The following is a 19,980-nucleotide window of genomic DNA, read 5'->3' as shown; positions in this document are numbered from 1 at the left end:
GTATAAGGTTAAAGCTCAATCGAATCAAAACCCTGGTGATACTGGTTGGTCATTATAGGCTAATTATCCCAAAATATTGGGAATCCCTACCATCTTTGACTACAAATGGGATAAATATCAACGTTTCCGCTTCAGAAAAAAGTCTGAATAATACAGATGAAGATCTAAACTGGACTGAGCATGTAACTGCAATGTGTAAGAAGGCGTCAACATCTCTACATGTTCTACAAAACTATAAAAAGCTGAAACTTCCTGGCAGATTAAAACTGTGTGCCCGACCGAGCCTCGAACTCGGGACCTTTGCCTTTCGCAGGCAAGTGCTCTACCATCTGAGCTACCGAAGCACGACTCTCGCCCGGTCCTCACAGCTTTACTTCTGACAGTATCTCATCTCCTACCTTCCAAACTTTACAGAAGCTCTCCTGCGAACCATGCAGAACTAATACTCCTGAAAGAAAGGATACTGCGGAGACATGACTTAGCCACAGCCTGGGGGATGTTTCCAGAATGAGATTTTCACTCTGCAGCGGAGTGTGCGCTGATATGAAAAAGCTATTTCCCCTTCATATGATGAGAAAATTTGTACAAACACCCATACATTGAGTTACTGATTACAGCGATGTTATCTGGCAAGACCTTTCCAAGAAAGCTCATTGCGCCTGGGACTTGTTATGAACACCTGAATTCATGATATCTGTGATGTTCAGCTCTGTACTCATATTTCATCATCTTATGCACAGCTATCCTGCCTGTGTGCAAACAAGTGCAGAGATTTCCATACCCTCTGGCTTCTGTACTGTCTTATCAATGTGCAGTGTCCCTCATACCTCCCCTTGACTTTAACGCTCTTACCTGAACAACATGGCTGAAAACTCATTCCCATCACAGCAAAATCCTATCTGTCCCACTCCATCATTTAACTACTTTCTCTAAGTTCTTCTCAGTAGCAGGAACATGACTGGAATAACCTCCTGCTTTGTGTTGGCAGAATAACATCGCCAACTACAGAACACAGTAAATGTCATACCTACTAAAACAACAATAAGGATTACTGTTCTTTGTCTACCAGAATACAGATTAACTGGCAGTTTTTCAAGGAATTCTTTGCGGAGTTTGGAGTGGCCATGTACGTGAAAAATAGTTTGCCATTTGAATCCATAGACGTATCACAGCACTGCACTGAACAGATATTTGAACGTTGTGAGGGGCAGTTGAATTTAGCGAAACTAAACTTCTAATTTTTGTTGTTTATTGGTCTCCTAACTCTGACATCAGAGCATTTATGCTCAAGCAAGAGAGGGTTCTTGATGCACTTTAGAGGAAGTACCAGAAATTATATGTGGTGACTTGAATATTAATTTTGTATATAATAGTGCAAGAAAAAGGATGTTGGTAAATCTCCTAAATTCATATGATTTGATGCAGACTGTGTTTTTTCCAACTAGGGTGCAGGGGAACAGTAGCACAGCAATAGACAATATATTTATTCATTCTTTATTACTAGATGGGCATTCTGTTAGTAAAAGGGTGAATGACCGTTCAGACTACGATGCACAAATTTTAACACTAAAAGGCTTTTGTGCTCAATCAAATGTTACATATAATTACAAACTATGTAGTAAAGTTAATCCAACAGCAATAGAAAGTTCTTTCAACCACATCAAGGAAAATGATTGGCAGGATGTTTATACTGCTGATAACATAGATAACAAATATAATGCTTTCCTTAACACATCTCTCATGCTCTTTGAGAGATGCTTTCCATTAGCAGTAAAAGGCAGCCTGCGTGGCTGACTAGTGGGATAAGAATATCATGTAGAACAAATTGGGAATTATTTGAAAATGTTAGAAGTAGCCACGATCAAGCTACAGTGGCTCACTAAAAACAGTATTTTAAGGTGTTTAAAAATGTCATTAGGAAGGCAGAGAGTATGTGGTCCGCAAATAGAACAGATAATTCACGGGATAAAATTAGAACCATGTGGTCAGTTGCGAAGGAAGTGTCCCATCAACAGACAACGTGAAGTCAGTTCGTAGTAAAAATACGAGTATTTCTGTTACTGATAAATCAGATATATGTACAGTATTTAACAATAATTTTCGGAGCATTGCTGGCGAATTATATAAAAACTTAGTTTCTACAGGGAATCATATACTCTCTTGGAAAATGCCTTTCGAGACTGATGTCTGACATACTCCTCCGTGATACAGACGAGGGGAAGATTGAGTAAATAATTAAATCACTGAAGACTAAGGACTCTCATGGACATGGTGGAGTCTGTAACAGGATATTGAAGTACTGTGCTGCACATGTTAGCTCTGTACTTAGCCACATTTGTAATTTTTCCTTTAACAATGGTTAGTTTTCTGAATGATTAAAGCAAAAGTAGCAAAGCCGCTTTATAAAAAGGAAGAAAGGCATATTGTAAACAATTTTAGACCTATTTTTATGCCATCAGTGTTTGCTAAAGTTATGGAAAAGGCTGTTTGTAAGGATAATTGACCATTTTATATTACATAATTTGTTATCAAATGAACAGTTCGGCTTTAGAATTGATTTAACAACTGAAAATGCTATATTCTCTCCCTCTGTGTAAGGTACTGGGTGGGTTAACCAAAAGGTTTCGAACACTGGGCATATTTTTGTGATTTAACTAAGTCGTTTGATTGTGTTGATCATAAAATATTACTCCATAAGTTGGACCATTGTGGAATACGGGGAGTAGCTCACAATTGGTCACCTCTTACTTTAGCAACAGACAGCAAAAGATCGTTACAGTGTTGGGAATGAGTGTGATGTGGGGCCTGAGTGGGGTATAGTCAAATGGGGGATGTTCCAGCGATCCACGTTGGAGTCACTCCTGTTCCTTATTTATATAAATGATATGCCCTCTAGCATTACGTGTAAAATATTTCTGTTCCTTTATGACACTAGCGTGGTCGTAGAGGATGTTGTGTGCAATATTATCTCTGTTTCAAATAGTGCAGTACATGACATAGTTCATGGCTTATGGAAAATAAACTAACGCTAAATCACAGTAAGACTCAGTTTTTACAATTTCTAACACACAATTCAACAAAACGCCACGTTTTAATTTCACAGAATGAACATATGATTGATGATACTGAACAGTTCAAATTTCTAGGTATTCAGATAGTAAACGGTCGTGGAAAGTGCCACATTCAGAATCTTGTTCAGAGAATTAATGCAGCCATTTTTACTATTCGAACAATATCTGAAGTAAGTGATTGTTCAACACGAAAATTAGTCTACCTTGCTTATTTTTCAGTCACTTATCTCGTGTGGTATGATATTTTGGGGTAACTCTTCCCATTCTCAAAGGATATTTTTGGCCCAGAAGCGGGCAGTTTGGGCAATAATGGTTTTACGAACCTCTTCTCGACCCTTGTTCACTAGTCTGGGTATTATGACATTGGCCTATCAGGGGTATATGTATTCTTTACTGTCGTTTCTTGTTCATAACATCAGCTTCTTCCCAAGAATTAGCAGCTTTCTCCCAGTTGATACTAGACGGAAATCCAGTCTTCATTTGGATCGCTCTTCCTTGATTCTTGTGCGGAAAGGTGTGCAGCATACTGCTGCATCCATTTTCAATAAACTACCACAAGATTTCAAAAATCTTAACAGTATTCCACACACTTTCAAAACGAAACTGAAGAGTTTCCTCATGGGTCACTCCTCTTACTCTGTCAAGGAGTTACATGAAAAATTAAGCTGATTCCTTTGTTGTATTGTTGATTACGTTTACTTAAGCTTATGGCTTGTCTATTTTTGGCTTCATAAGTATTTTATTTTTTCTGTAATTACTTTTACGTTGTAATTTGGAAATTTGCTCCTCAATTCGGCCCTACTGAATTAGACTTGTAAAATAAAATTAGGAATTGAACTTGCGACCTCGCACACAGTTGGTGCTTCGTGAGATATTGTTTGCTGATTGTATGAAGAGTTTAAAAGTTGTAAATTCAAAGGTTAATGGTGTAAATGTTTACTCACTATGAATTAGTTTTAAAGATATTGAAAATATTGTGTCATTTGATGTGTCTTACTTTTCAGATATCAAAGATGCATTCAGATTTGCTTTAGTATTCGGCCGTGAATTATTGCCGGATTTGAAAGAGTTTAAACGTAGCCATCTTTAAGATTGTCTGACACTCCGGTATTGCTTGGAGCATTGTCCGTCCCATTAAGCAACCGAGCATCGTCAAAATTCTCCATCCTAGGATTTGCCCATATCCAGTCTCGTTTCTAGCCTGTGTACCTCTCTCACCTGGCACACCAGCTGCAATGCTCCCTCAGCCCTTGGGCTATAAGGTATCTTCAGCTACGAATACAAATTCACCTCCCTCACGCCAACTCGAGGCAGCCGAATCGCGTGCCTACTTCCATGTAACGTGCAATACTCATTTTCATGCTCACCTTTTAGATGATTTCGGTTTTAAGTATTTTAAAGTCAGTGTTATCTCTGATACTGTTGAGAACAACATATCATTTTCTGTGTGAATCACGTGATACTGCTCTTATTAGTGCACTCTCCTCATGCACGTGTCTCATTGGAAACTTGCTGAGACAACGCTTCAGAAGGACATGCATTTCATCACAACCACATAACCCAATGATGCAAAGTTTCAGCTTCTGGTGGCTTCATTAGGGATATTCCATGAAACCACATTCCCAGATGTAACCACAATCTCCAGTAAACTAATAAAGTCATAACAGATGGGAAATATTAGCATGTTATAAATGTTTGGCAGGAGATCAGCATCCTCGATGTGAGAGACTATGCTAGATTGTAAATGAAAACTGGTGTACACTTGCTCAATATTTGGAGAAGTTCTTGATGTATGACTGGGCACATATTATGTGAATCCTGCCCGGTACTGCACCATTCCAGGGATTTGAAGGGATGAGACGTTAAGGGAGATGTGTGAACACTGAACTGTTGGTTGAAGTTGACATGCTGTTCTTCTTCAGATGCTAGATGGGTGGTGGACTTTGCCAATGCATGTGCAGGTATGAGAAGATGAATAACCCATGAAAGAATGGGATTTAAGTTACATCCTTTACTTGGATGTAAACAATCTCAGCAGGTACGCCACACAACAAAAGCTACCACTGAGAGTTCCATTGGCTGTTGAAAAGAGAAATCACTATACCAAAGCAAAATTCTGTGATGTGCCCGTGGATTTTGGTGGAGGACATGTCTTGGAGGTAGATCTGGCATATCCCATCAGTTTGTATGAGTTTGTATGACGCACACAGCACCTAGCTACTGTATCCAGAGTGCCTAGTCCCACGTGATGGTTCTGTCACAAATCTGTTCAGAATGCTAGGGAACAAGCAGCAATATGTCTGCTATTCAGAGACTTTCAGCAGTGTCTGAGGTTGGGGATGGAACTCGTTTGTATAACCAGTGGCACCTTCTCAAACAGCATTGGTGATTGAAGGAGTACATGATTTTAACACCAAATAGAGTGCTCTCATGACGTGATTTTTTTTACAAGTTAATGAACAATTCTATTTTTGGAAACACCAAGGAAAATGTTAAGAAAATACTGTGAAATTCATTTACTTTACTGGTGGGATGGGCGTTTTGGCACAAGCAGCTTCATTGCCACACCAAATTTGAAATGGGTCACTATCATCAATGAAGGAGTAGTCACCGTGGAGAAGTCCAGGGTTTCCGTGCGATTCACAAAGCCTGTCTGCCAGAATATGTGTTCTGGACGCCCCATGTACTGCTTTCACTGTTTACTTTGCGATGTCAAACTTCGCTGATCCCAGCGTACATTATATGGGTATAAACAGGTTCATCTACTGGGTGAAGGGCTGCAATCCATATTAGTACTTAGGCACAACCCTGAAACATTTGACATATCTGTATATGTGGCTTTTTGTAATGACAGCTCAAAATAAGGAGGTTATTGGCCTGATGGATGACAGGGTGAACGGATTGAAGATTGTAGAACGTGTAGGGTTCGCATCCAAAATGTACACATGCCACATAGATGTAGATGCCATCCAGAGCAGGGCTTTGGATGTGCATAGTGCTGCCTCAAAGGCTCTCATGATTGAAGATTACAGGACGTGCCCACTCAAGGGGGTTGGTTCTGCTCTAAATGTGATGCATCAGGTAATATTTCAGTCAAGAGCTCATGAGGAACATACTGCACAGTATGTGTGAAAGTAAGGCTGTCAGTTATTCATCTGTAGGGACTGCATCGGCACCCTACTGTACTTGCACTATTTGTTGGAGCAACTGAGTGGATGGCTATATATTTACTAGTAAATAGTTGATGTGTATGTGAAAGTGTGCGCCTGTGATAGTTATAAGCCATCAGAAAAAATAAAAATTTACTACTAAATCTAAGGGATTATAAATGTAAAAAAATAGCCATGTAAATACATCAACAAAGAAACTGAAAAAATTAGCATTTAATGATAACAAAAATAATTTTGTAAAAAATCATGAGATATGTCATCAGAAACAAATAGGTTTTAAATAAAAGAAAGAAGTAGTAAATAAACAATAAAAATTATTGAAAAAAATTGTACTGAAAATAAGAAACTGTTAATAATAAACTATAAAGCTAGTTTCTAACACTTATTATTTTCAAACCATTTCACTATGAAATTATTATTTCTAACAAATCTGAAACTCTCCCCATGCAGCACAGACCTCGACTGAACAGGCCTATACAACTGACATGTAAAGGAAGTAAAGGGGGAGCTAGGTCTATTGGGTCTCCCATCATTTTATTGCGTTTCTAGCAGCAGAGAGAGATAAGTGGATGGGAGAGGCTTCCCACCATTTCCATGTGCTACTATTTATTCAGGGGGGAGCAGGAGAGGGAGCAGGGGCGAGGGTTCCTCTCAGTGACATGAATGGTCCACATACACGTGTTGGTGGTTGCTCTAGTGGAGAGGAGTGGGGGGTGATCATGATTGTAAGTCACCTGAGTGCGTAACCTGACACTGGAAGTATAGACTCAAATGGAAGTGATGAGATAGTTTTGGCTTGGACTGACGTTACTATCTCACTGCATATAAGTTTCGATGTTATCACATAACCAGGAGTAATGTCTCACCCATATGTTTACCTGTCCCTGAACCGATCATCGATAGCTGTTCAGAAATACTTCAGTGGACTGAAGAAAACGAAAGTACAGAAGTGTTCAGGGAAACACAGTAATACAGCATCTACGTTACTTAGGAATGAAATAAATAGGAAGTGCAGGGATGTCACAGCAAAGTGGCAGCAGGAAAAATGGGAAGACATCGAAGTAACAATGGTTGTGAGAAGAACTGATCACTATATAGACAAATCAGTACAACCTTCAGTGAAATTAAAAACTGTGGTGTCAACAGTAAAAGAGCAAGAAGAATTTGATTCTTAAATGCAGAGAAGAGAGCTAAATGATCACAAGAGAACACTTAAGGCCTCTACAGTAGGGAGGAAACCTCTGATAACAGGTAGAAAACGAAATAGGGCTTGGTGGGATTTCAAAAATTATTGGGGAAAGAGAACCAAAGTTGGTTTGTAGGACATATGAGTCTGGAGACATACCACCTGATCTAAGATAAGAGCATCTATTATACAGTCAGCTTAAATGCTCAAACCTACAAGTTGCTAACAAGAATAGTGTAAACCACAAAAAAAAAAAATCTTGAGAGTCTGTTAGATGACTATTTTGGCTTTAGGAATGGTAAACTCAACAGGGAGGCAGTACTGAGGTTCCGTTTCATAATGGAGGTAGGACTTAAGAAAAATCAAGATTCGTTCACAGGATTTGTCATCCTAGAAATAAGGTTTCTTGAAGTAAAGCAGGAAAATAAGTGTAAGCTATGGGTAAAGATGGGTATTACGCAATATGTACAAGAAACAACAGGGAGAAATAAGAATGGAGTATGAAGAATGAAGTGTTCAGATTAGAAAATGTATAAGACAGGGATGTAGTCATTGTATCCTACTGTTCAATCAGTGCATCGGAAAAACAATGACGTAAATAAAAGAAAGTTAAATGAATATGATTAAGCTTACAGGTGAAACGATACTGCTGATGACGTTATTATCCTCAATCAAACTTAGAAAAAATGGCAGTACCTCTTGATATAAGTAAGTCTAAGGAGCACGAATTATGGAGGGGGTGTTTGGGGGAGGAGACTAAACAGCGAGGTTATAGATCTCATCGGATTAGAGAAGGACAGGGAAGGAAGTCGGCCGTGCCCTTTTAAAGGCACCATCCCAGCATTTGCCTGGAGCTATTTAGGGAAATCACAGAAACCCTAAATCAGGTTGGCCAGACGCGGATTTGAACCGTCGTCCTCACGAATGCGAGTCCAGTGTGCTAACGAATGCGCCACCTCGCTCGGCTCGAATTGTGGACTGAAAGTTAACGGAAGAAAGTCAAAAGTAATGATGAGCAGCAGAAATCAGATTTGCAATAAACTTGACATCAACAATGGAGACCACGAAGTTGACAAAGTGCAGAAATTTTGCTACAAGTGAACTACAATAACAACCAAGAAAGGAGGGCATAAAAAGGTGACTCCTGCTGGCCAAAAGCAGTTCAGTAACATCAAACGTCGGTGGTAATTTGAGGAATAAATATCAGATAATACACATTTGGAGCACAACATTGTATGGTGCTTAGCTATGGAAAACAAGAGAATGCAAGGGTATGAGATGCGGTGCTGAAGGTGAGTGTTGAAATTTAGGTGGCCCGACGTGAAAAGAAATTAGGTTCTGCACAGAAACATCAAGGAGAGGACCGTGTGTGAAATTTTGGAAATGAGATGGGACGGGGTGGTTGGCTTGCGTTAAAGATATCAGTGAGTAACTTCCATGGTACCTGAGGGAGCTGTAAAAGTTAGAAACTGCAGGGGAAGACAGAGATTGGAGTTCGTCTCATAACTAATCTAGGACATTGTGTGTGTCATTCTGACAAGGGAACCACCCCATCGCACCCCCCTCAGATTTAGTTATAAGATTTAGTTATAAGCTGGCACAGTGGATAGGACTTGAAAAACTGAACACAGATCAATCGAGAAAACAGGAAGAAGTTGTGTGGAACTATGAAAAAAAATAAGCAAAATATACAAAATGAATAGTCGATGCGCAAGATAGGCAACATCAAGGTTAGTGTGAGCCCAGGAGCAACGTGGTCCCGTGGTTAGCGTGAGCAGCTGCGAATCGGTAGGTCCTTGGTTCAAGTCTTCCCTCGAGTGAAAAGTTAAATTTTTTATTTTCAGACCATTATTATCTGTCCGTCAGATGCGAGGTGACTGCGCAGTAGTATGGGGACGCTACACCTAAACAAACATCGAAACACACGACGTCAATCGACTACAGCGCACGGAAGAAAGTGTATTCCTGCAAACGAGGCTCCCTGGCTGGCAGTTGACTGTTCGCTACTTTGGACGAGAGTGCGTTAAATACGTGAGATGAATTCCGTGGGCAATATGAATCCAACAAAACAAAGACACTAAACTTATTACAGTGAACAGAGACGTCAATGAACGAACGGACAGATCATAACTTTGCGAAAATAAAGAAAGTAAACTTTCCAGTCGAGGGAAGAATTGAACCAAAGGCCTCTCGTTTCGTAGCTGCTCACGCTAACCACAGGACCACGGCGCTCCTGAGGTCATATTATCCTTGATGTTGCCTATCTTGCGTATGGACTACTTAGTTTGTATATTTTGCTTATTTTTTTCATAGTTCCACACAACTTCTTCCTGTTTTCTCGATTGATCTGTGTTCAGTTTCTCAAGGGCTCTCCACTGTGGCAACCTATAACTAAATCTGAGGGCGGTGCGATGGGGAGGTTCCCTTGTGAGTGGAAGAGGCTGGTACATGAGAGGTAGTTGTAACAGGCCACATCAAATCAGTCAAACGGTTTGTAATGTAAATAATGGAGTCTTGACACAGTCAAGCTCCAAGTGTTCCATTGCTCATTGGTCATGACAGAGTTGACATATTTACAGCTCAGTACATGTTGTGGACACTCTTGAGGAGCCGGCCGCGGTGGTCTAGCGGTTCTAGGCGCGCAGTCCGGAACCGCGCGACTGCTACGGTCGCAGGTTCGAATCCTGTCTCTGGCATGGATGTGTGCGATGTCCTTAGGTTAGTTAGGTTTAAGTAGTTTTAAGTTCTAGGGGACTGATGACCACAGTAGTTAAGTCCCATAGTCCTTAGAGCCATTTGAACCATTTGAACTCTTGAGGAGTTCCATGATTGCACATGTTATATGTTAATGTGAAATACTACAGCAAAGGGTGGCATATTTATTTTACATTTAGTTTCGTGTGTATGAAAGCATTCAGTTTCAAATGTGAACTCTATTTGATGAAGGTAACATAAATTTATTTTGTACAATATAATTTTTTGTAATATGCCGCATTATGTACGTTTAAAGGTATTTGCAGTTTTAATTTCCCTGTGATTGTTTTTGTTATGTATTCAAACTGTGCCGTCCAGCTGATGCGTATCAGTTTAGCTTCATTGTCGAAACTTGTGCGTGTCTTTACTTCGTGCTGTAATTTTGTGCAAATTCATGTTTGGTATGCTAAGCAGCTGGTAAGAGGCAGTGTGTAAACTGACTACTTCAATGACTACTGGTTCATATTAGTCAGCCCACTATTTTTTCGGGCAGTGTGTGTTCTGTCACGTGTGTTTGTGGAGAGTCCCTCCGTAACGGTGTGCCCTCTGGTCGCCACGTGAATATGCTTCCCATGCCGCGTCTGTCTGTCTGTCTTTGCAGCCCCCCAGCCGCCGCACACAGCGAGGCTCGCCCAGACACTGCCGCCTGCCACACTCCTCCACCTGACGACCCCACCGTCTCTCTCATGCGGTGAGTTCCGTCACTCGGTGTGCACGTTTTCCACATTCACAGTACATCTTATGAGAGCTGCAACTGAGTGTTATGGTCAACTAATAAAAATGTAAGTGTGTATGTATGTATGTATTATGTATGTATGTTAAACATCTCATAAACTACTGCATGAATTTTTTAAAAAAAATGTGTTTGCAACATATCCAAAGCTACTGTATTGATTTCAACCAAATTTGGTACACATATCGCTTCTTATCTAGCCTGAAGCTTATGGGAGTAACAACCACCAACTTCTCAAATGGCTGAGTCAGTGAGTGTGGGCGAGAAAAAGAAGTGTGATATGTTGAACAAATATCCAGACTGTAGTCGTCCACTATTTGAGAATGAGGGCACTTAGTGACTTGCGATCAAATTCAAAATGTAATTTCAAACTTTTGAAACTTTTTCTCCTGACTTCTCCACTCCTTTCAATGATAAGGAAAAAATTATCACTTTTTGCACTTTCGCTATTCCGGCAATAAAACTGCCAATTAAGGCAGGAACTTTTAAATTTATTGCTTCTTTAATACTGACTCAATTCGTAATGGCTTTTGCAGACAGTATTAAAATATAACACAAAATGTGCCTGCAAAGTTATATAACTCTACAACACAAAGTTCAGGACATATAACATCACAAATATTGTGATGCATGAAAATCTGCCACATCAGGCATGACGTTTTAATTTGTAACTTCTTTACTAGTAACATTTTTGCAGCATATTTTGCAGATAGTATCCACATACACCAATGAATGAGACACCTGAAAAACTAGGTTTCCATAAAATTAAGTTGAAGTTACCCAGAGCACACTAATCCACTGTTTGATAGCGAGAGCACTTAGCCAATTCCAACAAATGTTAAACGTAATTTCAAAATTTTTCTACACTTTCCCTCGCTGACATTCCCGACGTCAAATATTTCACACATAAACTCATTTGTACAGTAATCAAGAGTTTAATGCTGTTTTAACCACGTGAGTCCAATTCCTTAAGAACTGGAAGTTGACTTGTTATTTCCTGCGGGGAAAGAAGCACTGTACGTGACCTTTAAGTGTGTCTCAGGCACACGTACAGAAATGTCAAAGAAATTTGTTAGATATGTAACTTATTAATTTATAAAAGTACAGTGGGAGGGAGACTTCCCACTACCGCTGTAGGTGGGGATGTTTTTCGGAAGAGGTTATGCAAAAATGTTTAAAAACAGAGTGTTGGTATTTATTTTCTTTATTTAGTTGACTTTGAACACGTCAAAATATGGAGTGCAATTATCTATTGTTTGTGCTGTTTAGTGTGTAAAGCAAATCGTGAGATTCAACACTGTAGTGAGCTAGTAGTTTTCTCAGCCAGTTTCAGGACCTAAGATCAAGCCACATGGCTGAATACCACACATAAATTAACATTCCCGCTCGAATCTTAAGGTGTATAACAGCAGATAATCAGACAAACAGCAAAACCTCGATTATCTGCGTATCAGTTTACCGATTCCTCAGATTACCAGACCGTGTGTCTGACCATCTGTCTGTGCTCTGCACGGAACACCATGACATCATAACCGCTTGATTTTACTCCTGTAACATCAGGTGTCCTTCGGGATCTCGCTGCTCGTGCAGGCTCTTTCGAACCATATAATTTCATTTGCTTAAAGCATCTGTGCCTGGGTTTCAGGCAGGATCCCTTGTTTCGTTCGATGCTGATGTGCTGTTCCAATACTGTTGGAGAACCTATGCAGTACTGTTTGGGTTTAGGGGGAGTACTGAGCAGGCTGAAGCCTGCATGGGAATTTGGATTGAGAAGAGAGGGGTGCTAAGGTAGCCCATGGTGTTTTGCAAAGCCACTGTGCCATGGTGGCGTAGTGGTTCTAGTGAGCAGCAGACCTGGGTTCAACTCCCACCCTTGTTAAAAATTTCGTTAGTCACTTAAGTCTGCATTTACCCATTACGAAAGTTTCAGACTTGAAAGAGTCTCTGGAGCCGTACATTTTCGTTTGCCGATCAGTAATATTAAACAGAGTTAACATGGCGTCCAGGAAAGGACTTTAATTGATGCAACGAATAGTAAAATCGAATCCAGTAGAATATCGGTAGAGAATGTGACAGAAGACAAAGCAGAAAGTAAATTAAAGGAATGAAATCATAAAGAAGATATGGAAACGAGAAATTTACACCTCAAAAGCATCACAATAAAGAATGAAGACAACATACTGAAAGCAAACAAAAAGGTTACAAAAAAACGACAAAAGCTATAAGAAAAGAAGGAAATTTGTTTTATATACCACCATCAATGCACTCATTAGAGACACAGCAGAGTCGTAGATTAGGGAAAGTATGGCAAAAGAAATCAGCCACACCGTGTTCAAAGGAAACATGCTGGTATTTTTCCATTGCGATTTGGGGAAATACTGGAAGAATCTAAATCTCAATGGTGAATGGCAACTAGAACTATCGCCCAGTGTGCTAACCACTGTGCCATCACATTTGGTGAATGCAATAAAGAATCAGTTGCAAGAGAAAATAAAGGAAGAAGCTAAAATGAACTAAGACAGGACTTTAAAAAAAGGAGAAAAAATGTTTTCGACAAAGAGAATAGGTAAACCTGGTTGGAATGCAGAATGTGTACTGAGCAACAACATGTAGGCATGGCACTAATAAGAATAGCGGTGTAAGGGTGATGAAAGTGAAGACTTCCCTCTGTGATTAGCAGTAGACAGTTTTGAGAATGACAAAAAAGTTTTGTATAAAATATCACAGGGCATGGAAAACTAAAACCAACTACTTTAAATGTAAACTGTTTACAGTCATGGGTAAAGGTACAAACTCTCAAAGACTATCTTTACACAGCGGAGTTAGGTATAATTTTCTTACAAGAAATACAAAAACAATTCAATTAAATAGAGACAGTATGCAATGTAGGTGACATGTATGGAAAAATAAGTGTTATTTGCAGATACAGTAAAGTGTAAATCAGTGCCGTGACTTATAAAGTGTAATATTATAGATTGACGATATTACTTAATACCTCTTACAAATTTTAGCATGATTATTAAATGGCAAACTAAAACTACTTATGAAACATAATGTACTCCTTGATAACTACAGTTAGATATACTGGCAGAATATAAAGATATATATTATGTCTCACTCAGTGTGTGGATCATAACTAACCACAATGATCGTAGACTTAGACAAAGTGTATGATTGTGTTAAAACCGTTTCTGTATTAGGACAGTGAGCAAAGTGGGATGTAATGAACAGATGGCAAATGCTATACACAACATCATATGGATGAGGCATCCAGTACCAATGTCAACGAAAACTTACGACATCGTTATCAGTAAAAAATCTGATTCGACAGGGCTGTTACATGTAAGTGATATGAAACCACATCTGTAAACATTACAAGCACTCTAGGGTTTTCATTGTGAAGATAATATGTAAGGAATATCCTCATGAAAGCAGTCTTCTGATCAACTACAAGGAAGATTTGCAAAAAAATACAAAAAAAAAATTTAACATATATCAAAGTGACACGTGAGAAAGTTGACTATAAGAATTTTCTGGCTAATGGAACTACCGTAAACATGAAAATCTTAATGTAACTACGGGGACTGTACTGTTGGGACTTCTATAGTTCCCAGTCTGGAAAACATCGTTTCAGTTAACTCAGAGTATAATAAACTTGAATTATAAACTTGAAGCGATCAAGGATTATGACACGATAATTTTTGGTACTCAGTTGAAGATGTAAAGCCTGTAAACAAGTCTGAAATCATATTTGACACTTCATTCATAAATTCACAGTTGCTTATTTCGTCTGACTGCCGTAATCAGACCAGTTACAAAATAGGAAAAGAAATAGTAATCGAACAATATCTTATGTTGGCAGAGAGTTAAGTTTATAGAAAAATCTTAGAATATGTAAAAGGGTATGAAGGCTGAAAGCCGTAACATTGTATTATGAGTACTCTCATATCAGTATCAACATTACACAACTTGTATATGCAAGTATGTGAGCAGTAGCTAGCAATGACCTGAGAGCATCCTGTACTTACGCAAAAAAGAGCTGTAGTTGGTAGAGGGTATTTTCACTGAGATAGTTTAGGTGACAAGCAATAGGTTAAAACAGAATACTTACAGTTATTAATTAAAATACTTTCCACGTGGCTAGAGTGTGTGTCTTAACAGTAAATGTACAATACGACGTGTAACAACAAAACCCATACTTAAAATGACAATAAAACGTGCAAAAGTAGTACACATCTACATCTACCTGTACATATATACCCTGAAAGCCACCGTATGATGCATGGCAGGGGGTACCATGAACCACTACTAGTCAGTTCATTATCTGTTCCACAAGCAAATAGAACGAGGGAAAAGCGACTGTCTGTAAGCTTCTGTAAGAGCTCTAATTTCAACCTTATTGACCTTATGCAAAATGTACATTGGCTGCAATAGAATCATCATTCATTCAGCTTGAAATACCAGTTCTTGAAATATTCTCAATACTGGTTTTGAGAAAAGAAAAAAAATCAGTAATAGTTGAGTGTTCATCGAATGAACTAGTAGCAAATCTACCAGCATGTCTCTGCTGACAGGAAAGATAGTCTGACAATGAAAAATGAACATGTTGCCGTGTTGAAGGAAAAGTGTAATTAAAAGTCTCGGCGGTCAGTAGTGCATTTATAGGACTTTTCGAGCGGTCTGTGTGAGGGATGGTATGTTCTGGTGGTGCTGCGGCAGTTAGCTGATTTTGTATCTTTTCAACACGTTTCATTCTTGGAGTATCAACGGATTTTGCTTTTACATGTTGTAGATTACGTTTTGCTGCTAGACATACACTTTCGCCTTACGAAAAGGTCTTCGTTTGCCCAGTTAAAGAGCGCATTTAATCTGGTTAGTTTGGTGTGACAGCTTACTTTCTTCTTCATCATCTAACATCTCTTCATGAATCTACCGCATATTTTCTTACGTTCCTCGGCCCACTGTTTTCCAATTACTTTTTTAGTTGTCCCTGCAAACGTACGATTTGCAGCAAGGATTCCAGAGGTTCTGCCTTTTGCTGACGGTATTGTATGTGGTTGTAATTTTTTTAAAGTCCTACTTCACTTCTTCTAAATAAGTGAATTTCACCTCTCCGAGTTTATTATATTCAGTAGTTCTTTTGTTAATCTAGTGTTGTGCATTCGGCAGATGTGGCCATAGAATTTCGAGCACCTACTACTATTTCATCAGTGAACTTGTTTATAGGCCTGTAGTTTCTATTTCAATCCACATGTCTGTTACATTAGTGAGTCCACAATTTTCTCTTGGAAATATTGTCGCTTCTCTTGCAGTGTCTTCAATTTTAATCTGGAAATGATTTAATTATTGGCTTTTCTTTTTGAGTGATCAGTCTTCTGGCTGGTTTGGTGCAGCCCACCGTGAATCTCTCTCCTGCACCAGTCCTTTCAGCATTTGCACCTGACGGCCTCAGTTATGTATTGGATGTATTCCAGTCCCAGTCTTCCTCCAAAGGCTATAGCCTCTTCAGCTCCCTCTGGGTCCGTGGTGGCTCTTCCCTCACGTCTCTGCATATTTCCTTCTCCTTTCGAGTGTTTTCTGTACGTTCCTTTCTTCACCGATTCTACGGAGAACCTCCTCGTTCCTTATCTTATCGGTCCACCTACTAGTCTTTTTCTTACGTCCCCCTCGCTTCATCTGTCGTCGGTTATTTCGCTTCCGAAGTGGCATAATTCCTTAACTTCACCTGTGCCGTGATCACCAGACTAGATGTTAAGTTTCTCACTACTCTTTTCTGCTGCTTCTCATTGCTCTGTTCCTTTCCTGTTTTACTCTCAGTCCACATTCTATACTCATTAGACTGTTCATTTCATTTGACATATCCTGTAATTCGTGTTCACTTTCGCTGAAGACAGAAATGTCATCGACGAATGCTGTCGTTTCGTTTGTATCCTTTCGCCCTGAATTTTAATCCAGCTGTCAATCTTTCCTTCACTTTTGTCATTGCTTCTTTGATATGTAGATTGAACAGTGGTAATGAGAGGCTGCATCCCTGTCTTACACCCTATTTAACCCCAACATTTTGTTTTGATTTTCCACTCTTATACGATATTTTACCCATCTTTTCCTGTAACCTATTCCAATGTTCCTCAGAATATCGAACATCTCGCGCCACTTTACATTGCTGAACACATTTTCTAGGTCCACAAATCCTACGATGGTGTCTCCATTTTCCTTTAGTCTTGCTTCCGTTATCAAATGCGACATTAGAACCACCTCTCTGGTTTCGTTACCTTTCCTGAGTACCAACTGATTTCCATCTAACAGATCTTCAACTTTCTTTTCCATTCTTCTGTATATTATTCTCATCAGCTGCTTGAACGTATGAGCATTTAAGCTGATTGTGTGATAGTTCATTCACTTATCGGGCCTTGCAAGCTTTGGAATTATGTGGATGATATTTTTCCGAAAGCCGGACAGTATATCACCAGTCTTGTACATTCATCTCGCTGATGAGAACAGTCCTTTTGTTGCCACTTCCCCCAATGATTTTAGAAATCTGTGTACACCTTCTACCTTTACGGTCTCACGTTTTCCAGCTCTTTTGAGTTCTGACTCTAATAATAGACACCTACCTCTTCCTTGTCCTTTCTTCTATCACACTGTCAGACAAGTCACCCCCCTCGTAGAGACCTTCAGTGTGCTTTTATACCCCTCAGCTCGCTCCTCTGCATTTAAAGTGCAATCCCTGTTGCACTCTTATTGTTACCACCTTTGCTTTGAGTTTCATTGAAGTTTAATTTTACTTGCCTGTATGCCGAGTCAGTTCTTCCTATGAGCAATTCTTTATCGATTTCTTCACATTTTCCATGCAGCCATTAAGCATTGACTTCCCTACACTGTCTGTTTACTTCATTCATAAGTGATTTATATTTCTGTATTCCTGTTTTTCCATTAACACTTTTGTGCTTCCATCTTTCATTGATCAGTTGAAGTATTTTCTCTGTTACCGAAGGTTTCTTCACATTTACCTACCTTGTACCAATGTTTGTCTGTCCAACATCTGTGACGATCTTATAGATGTCCCCTCCTCTTCAGGTACATTGCCTATTCTGGTATTCCTTATCACAGTATCGACGCCCTTAGCGAACTTCAAACTCATCTCATCATTTCTCAGTACTTCAATATCCCACTTTCTTCTACACTGGTGCTTCTGGATGCTTCTCCTGATCTAGAGTCTACTCATCATCATTATTAAATTCTGATCTGAGTTTATATCTGCTCTAGATACCCCTTATAATCCAATATTTGATTTCGAAATCTTTGTCTGAGGACGATGTAATCCAACTGGATTCGATCCATGTCTCCAGGTCTTTTTCCGGTGTACCTCCTCCTCCAGTGATCCCCGAAGAGAACTAAATTTTTTATGGAACCCAATTAGCCCTTCTCGTCTCTCGTTTCTATTCCTTCTCCTACAACCACATTCCAATCCCCCATGACTAGTAAATTCTCTTCTCCTTTTACATCCTGAAGTACCTGTTCAATACCCTCATACTGGTTCTCATCTCTTCATCTTCTACTTGCGATGTCGGCATGTGCATGTGAGCTATTGTTGGCAGCACTGATTTGTTGTGGAATCGTGAACAACCACGTCCCTGAACTGTTCACGGCAACGTGCTCCCTGTCCTACTTTCCTGGTCATAATAGGTCCTACTCATATTATTTTCGGCTGATGTCGATGTACTCTGTATTCTTTTGACCAGAAATCCGTATCTTCTCTCCAGTTCACTTCACTGAACCACCACTACATCCAAATTGACTCTTTGCATCCCCCTTTCTAGATTTTTTACCTTTCCTATGACATGTGCTGTTAGCTGTGCTGTAGGCTTAGCATCTTCGACTAGTAATCAAATGTCTTTCGTCCCCTGTTCGAATCCAGCCATTGCTTAACTGCCAGAGTGTGGTATGAGAGCTGGAATTAATAACTATGAATATTATAATCGTGTCTATTGCATCTTTGATGCTGGTCACTTATGTACCTCAGTGCTAGCACCCTTTACCAGCTACAGTTCATATTCGTGTTAGTAAGGATGACGTCAGGGTATCAACAGCACTTGCTCCTTTACCTGTGAGCCCAAATTGTCATGTTGAGACCTGCATCAGAATAAATTAGAATGATATATTAATACCTTGAGCTGCTGACGGGCGTTGATATATATCAACGAGGACAGATAAAAATGTGTGTCCCGACCGGGACTCGGACCCGGGATGTCCTCCATACATGGCAGACCTATCTCATTTACCAAAGGCACAGACTATAGTGCGAATGCAGACACTATCTCGCGCACTCCTCCCGCGAGACCCACATTCTCACCTTATATGTCCACACACTGCATTTCTATCAAATTAACACTAATACCAAGTTGCGATACTACAATTACTGAAACAGTGCGTTCTTCTGCTAAGCAACACATGGCCGGCCATAGCCCTGTGACGTCTTCTAGCAAATACTACCTTGAGGATGGTGACTTCAAAGGTTTCAAGACTATAGAGGATTGGGGATGGTGACTCCAAAGGTTTCAAGACTATAGAGGAACTGAAACCATATGGAAATGAATTTGTAGTTGAAAAGTTGGAATGCATTGGGCATGTGCAGAAGCGTATGGGTGCACGGCTTCGAAGGTTCAAACTTTGGGTTCAAGTAAGCTCAGTGATGGAATGACAATAGGAGGGAGAGGCAGGCTTACTGATGAGGTGATTGAACGTCTACAGAAGTACTATGGGTATGCTATAAGGCAAAATACTAGTAATGTTAGCGACATGCGAAATGCAGTGTGGGCATTGTTCCTTCATACTGCCTCTTCCAATGAATACCCTCAACACAGCCTGTGCCCAAAAGATTCCTGGTGCAAATATAATGCAAAAAAGGACTATGATCACAAACGTGGTTTGCCAGCAGCTGTGATAAATGCAATAAAACCAATTTTTCATGACTTAGCACAGCCAGAATTGTTACACAAATGTCTACACAGAAATACAAAGAATCCTAATGAGAGCGTAAACAATTTGATTTGGAAAGTGATTCCT

The 19,980-nt window shown here is 39.7% G+C and overlaps 1 protein-coding gene across 1 annotated transcript in view; it reads left to right on the top strand.

The window, feature by feature from the left end:
- LOC124550933 overlaps positions 1-19,980 on the top strand; it is a 181,014-nt gene that overhangs the window by 154,142 nt on the left and 6,892 nt on the right. Inside the window, exon 7 of the mRNA XM_047125733.1 lies at positions 10,783-10,872. Within this exon, the coding sequence (XP_046981689.1) occupies positions 10,783-10,872 (90 nt within the window). The remainder of the gene's footprint in view (positions 1-10,782; positions 10,873-19,980) is intronic.

This window comes from Schistocerca americana, chromosome 9, assembly GCF_021461395.2.
Source record: "Schistocerca americana isolate TAMUIC-IGC-003095 chromosome 9, iqSchAmer2.1, whole genome shotgun sequence".
Classification (NCBI taxonomy): Eukaryota; Metazoa; Arthropoda; class Insecta; order Orthoptera; family Acrididae; genus Schistocerca; species Schistocerca americana.
Note: the sequence above shows the minus strand (reverse complement) of the source record. Positions and strands in the feature narration are given on the sequence as shown.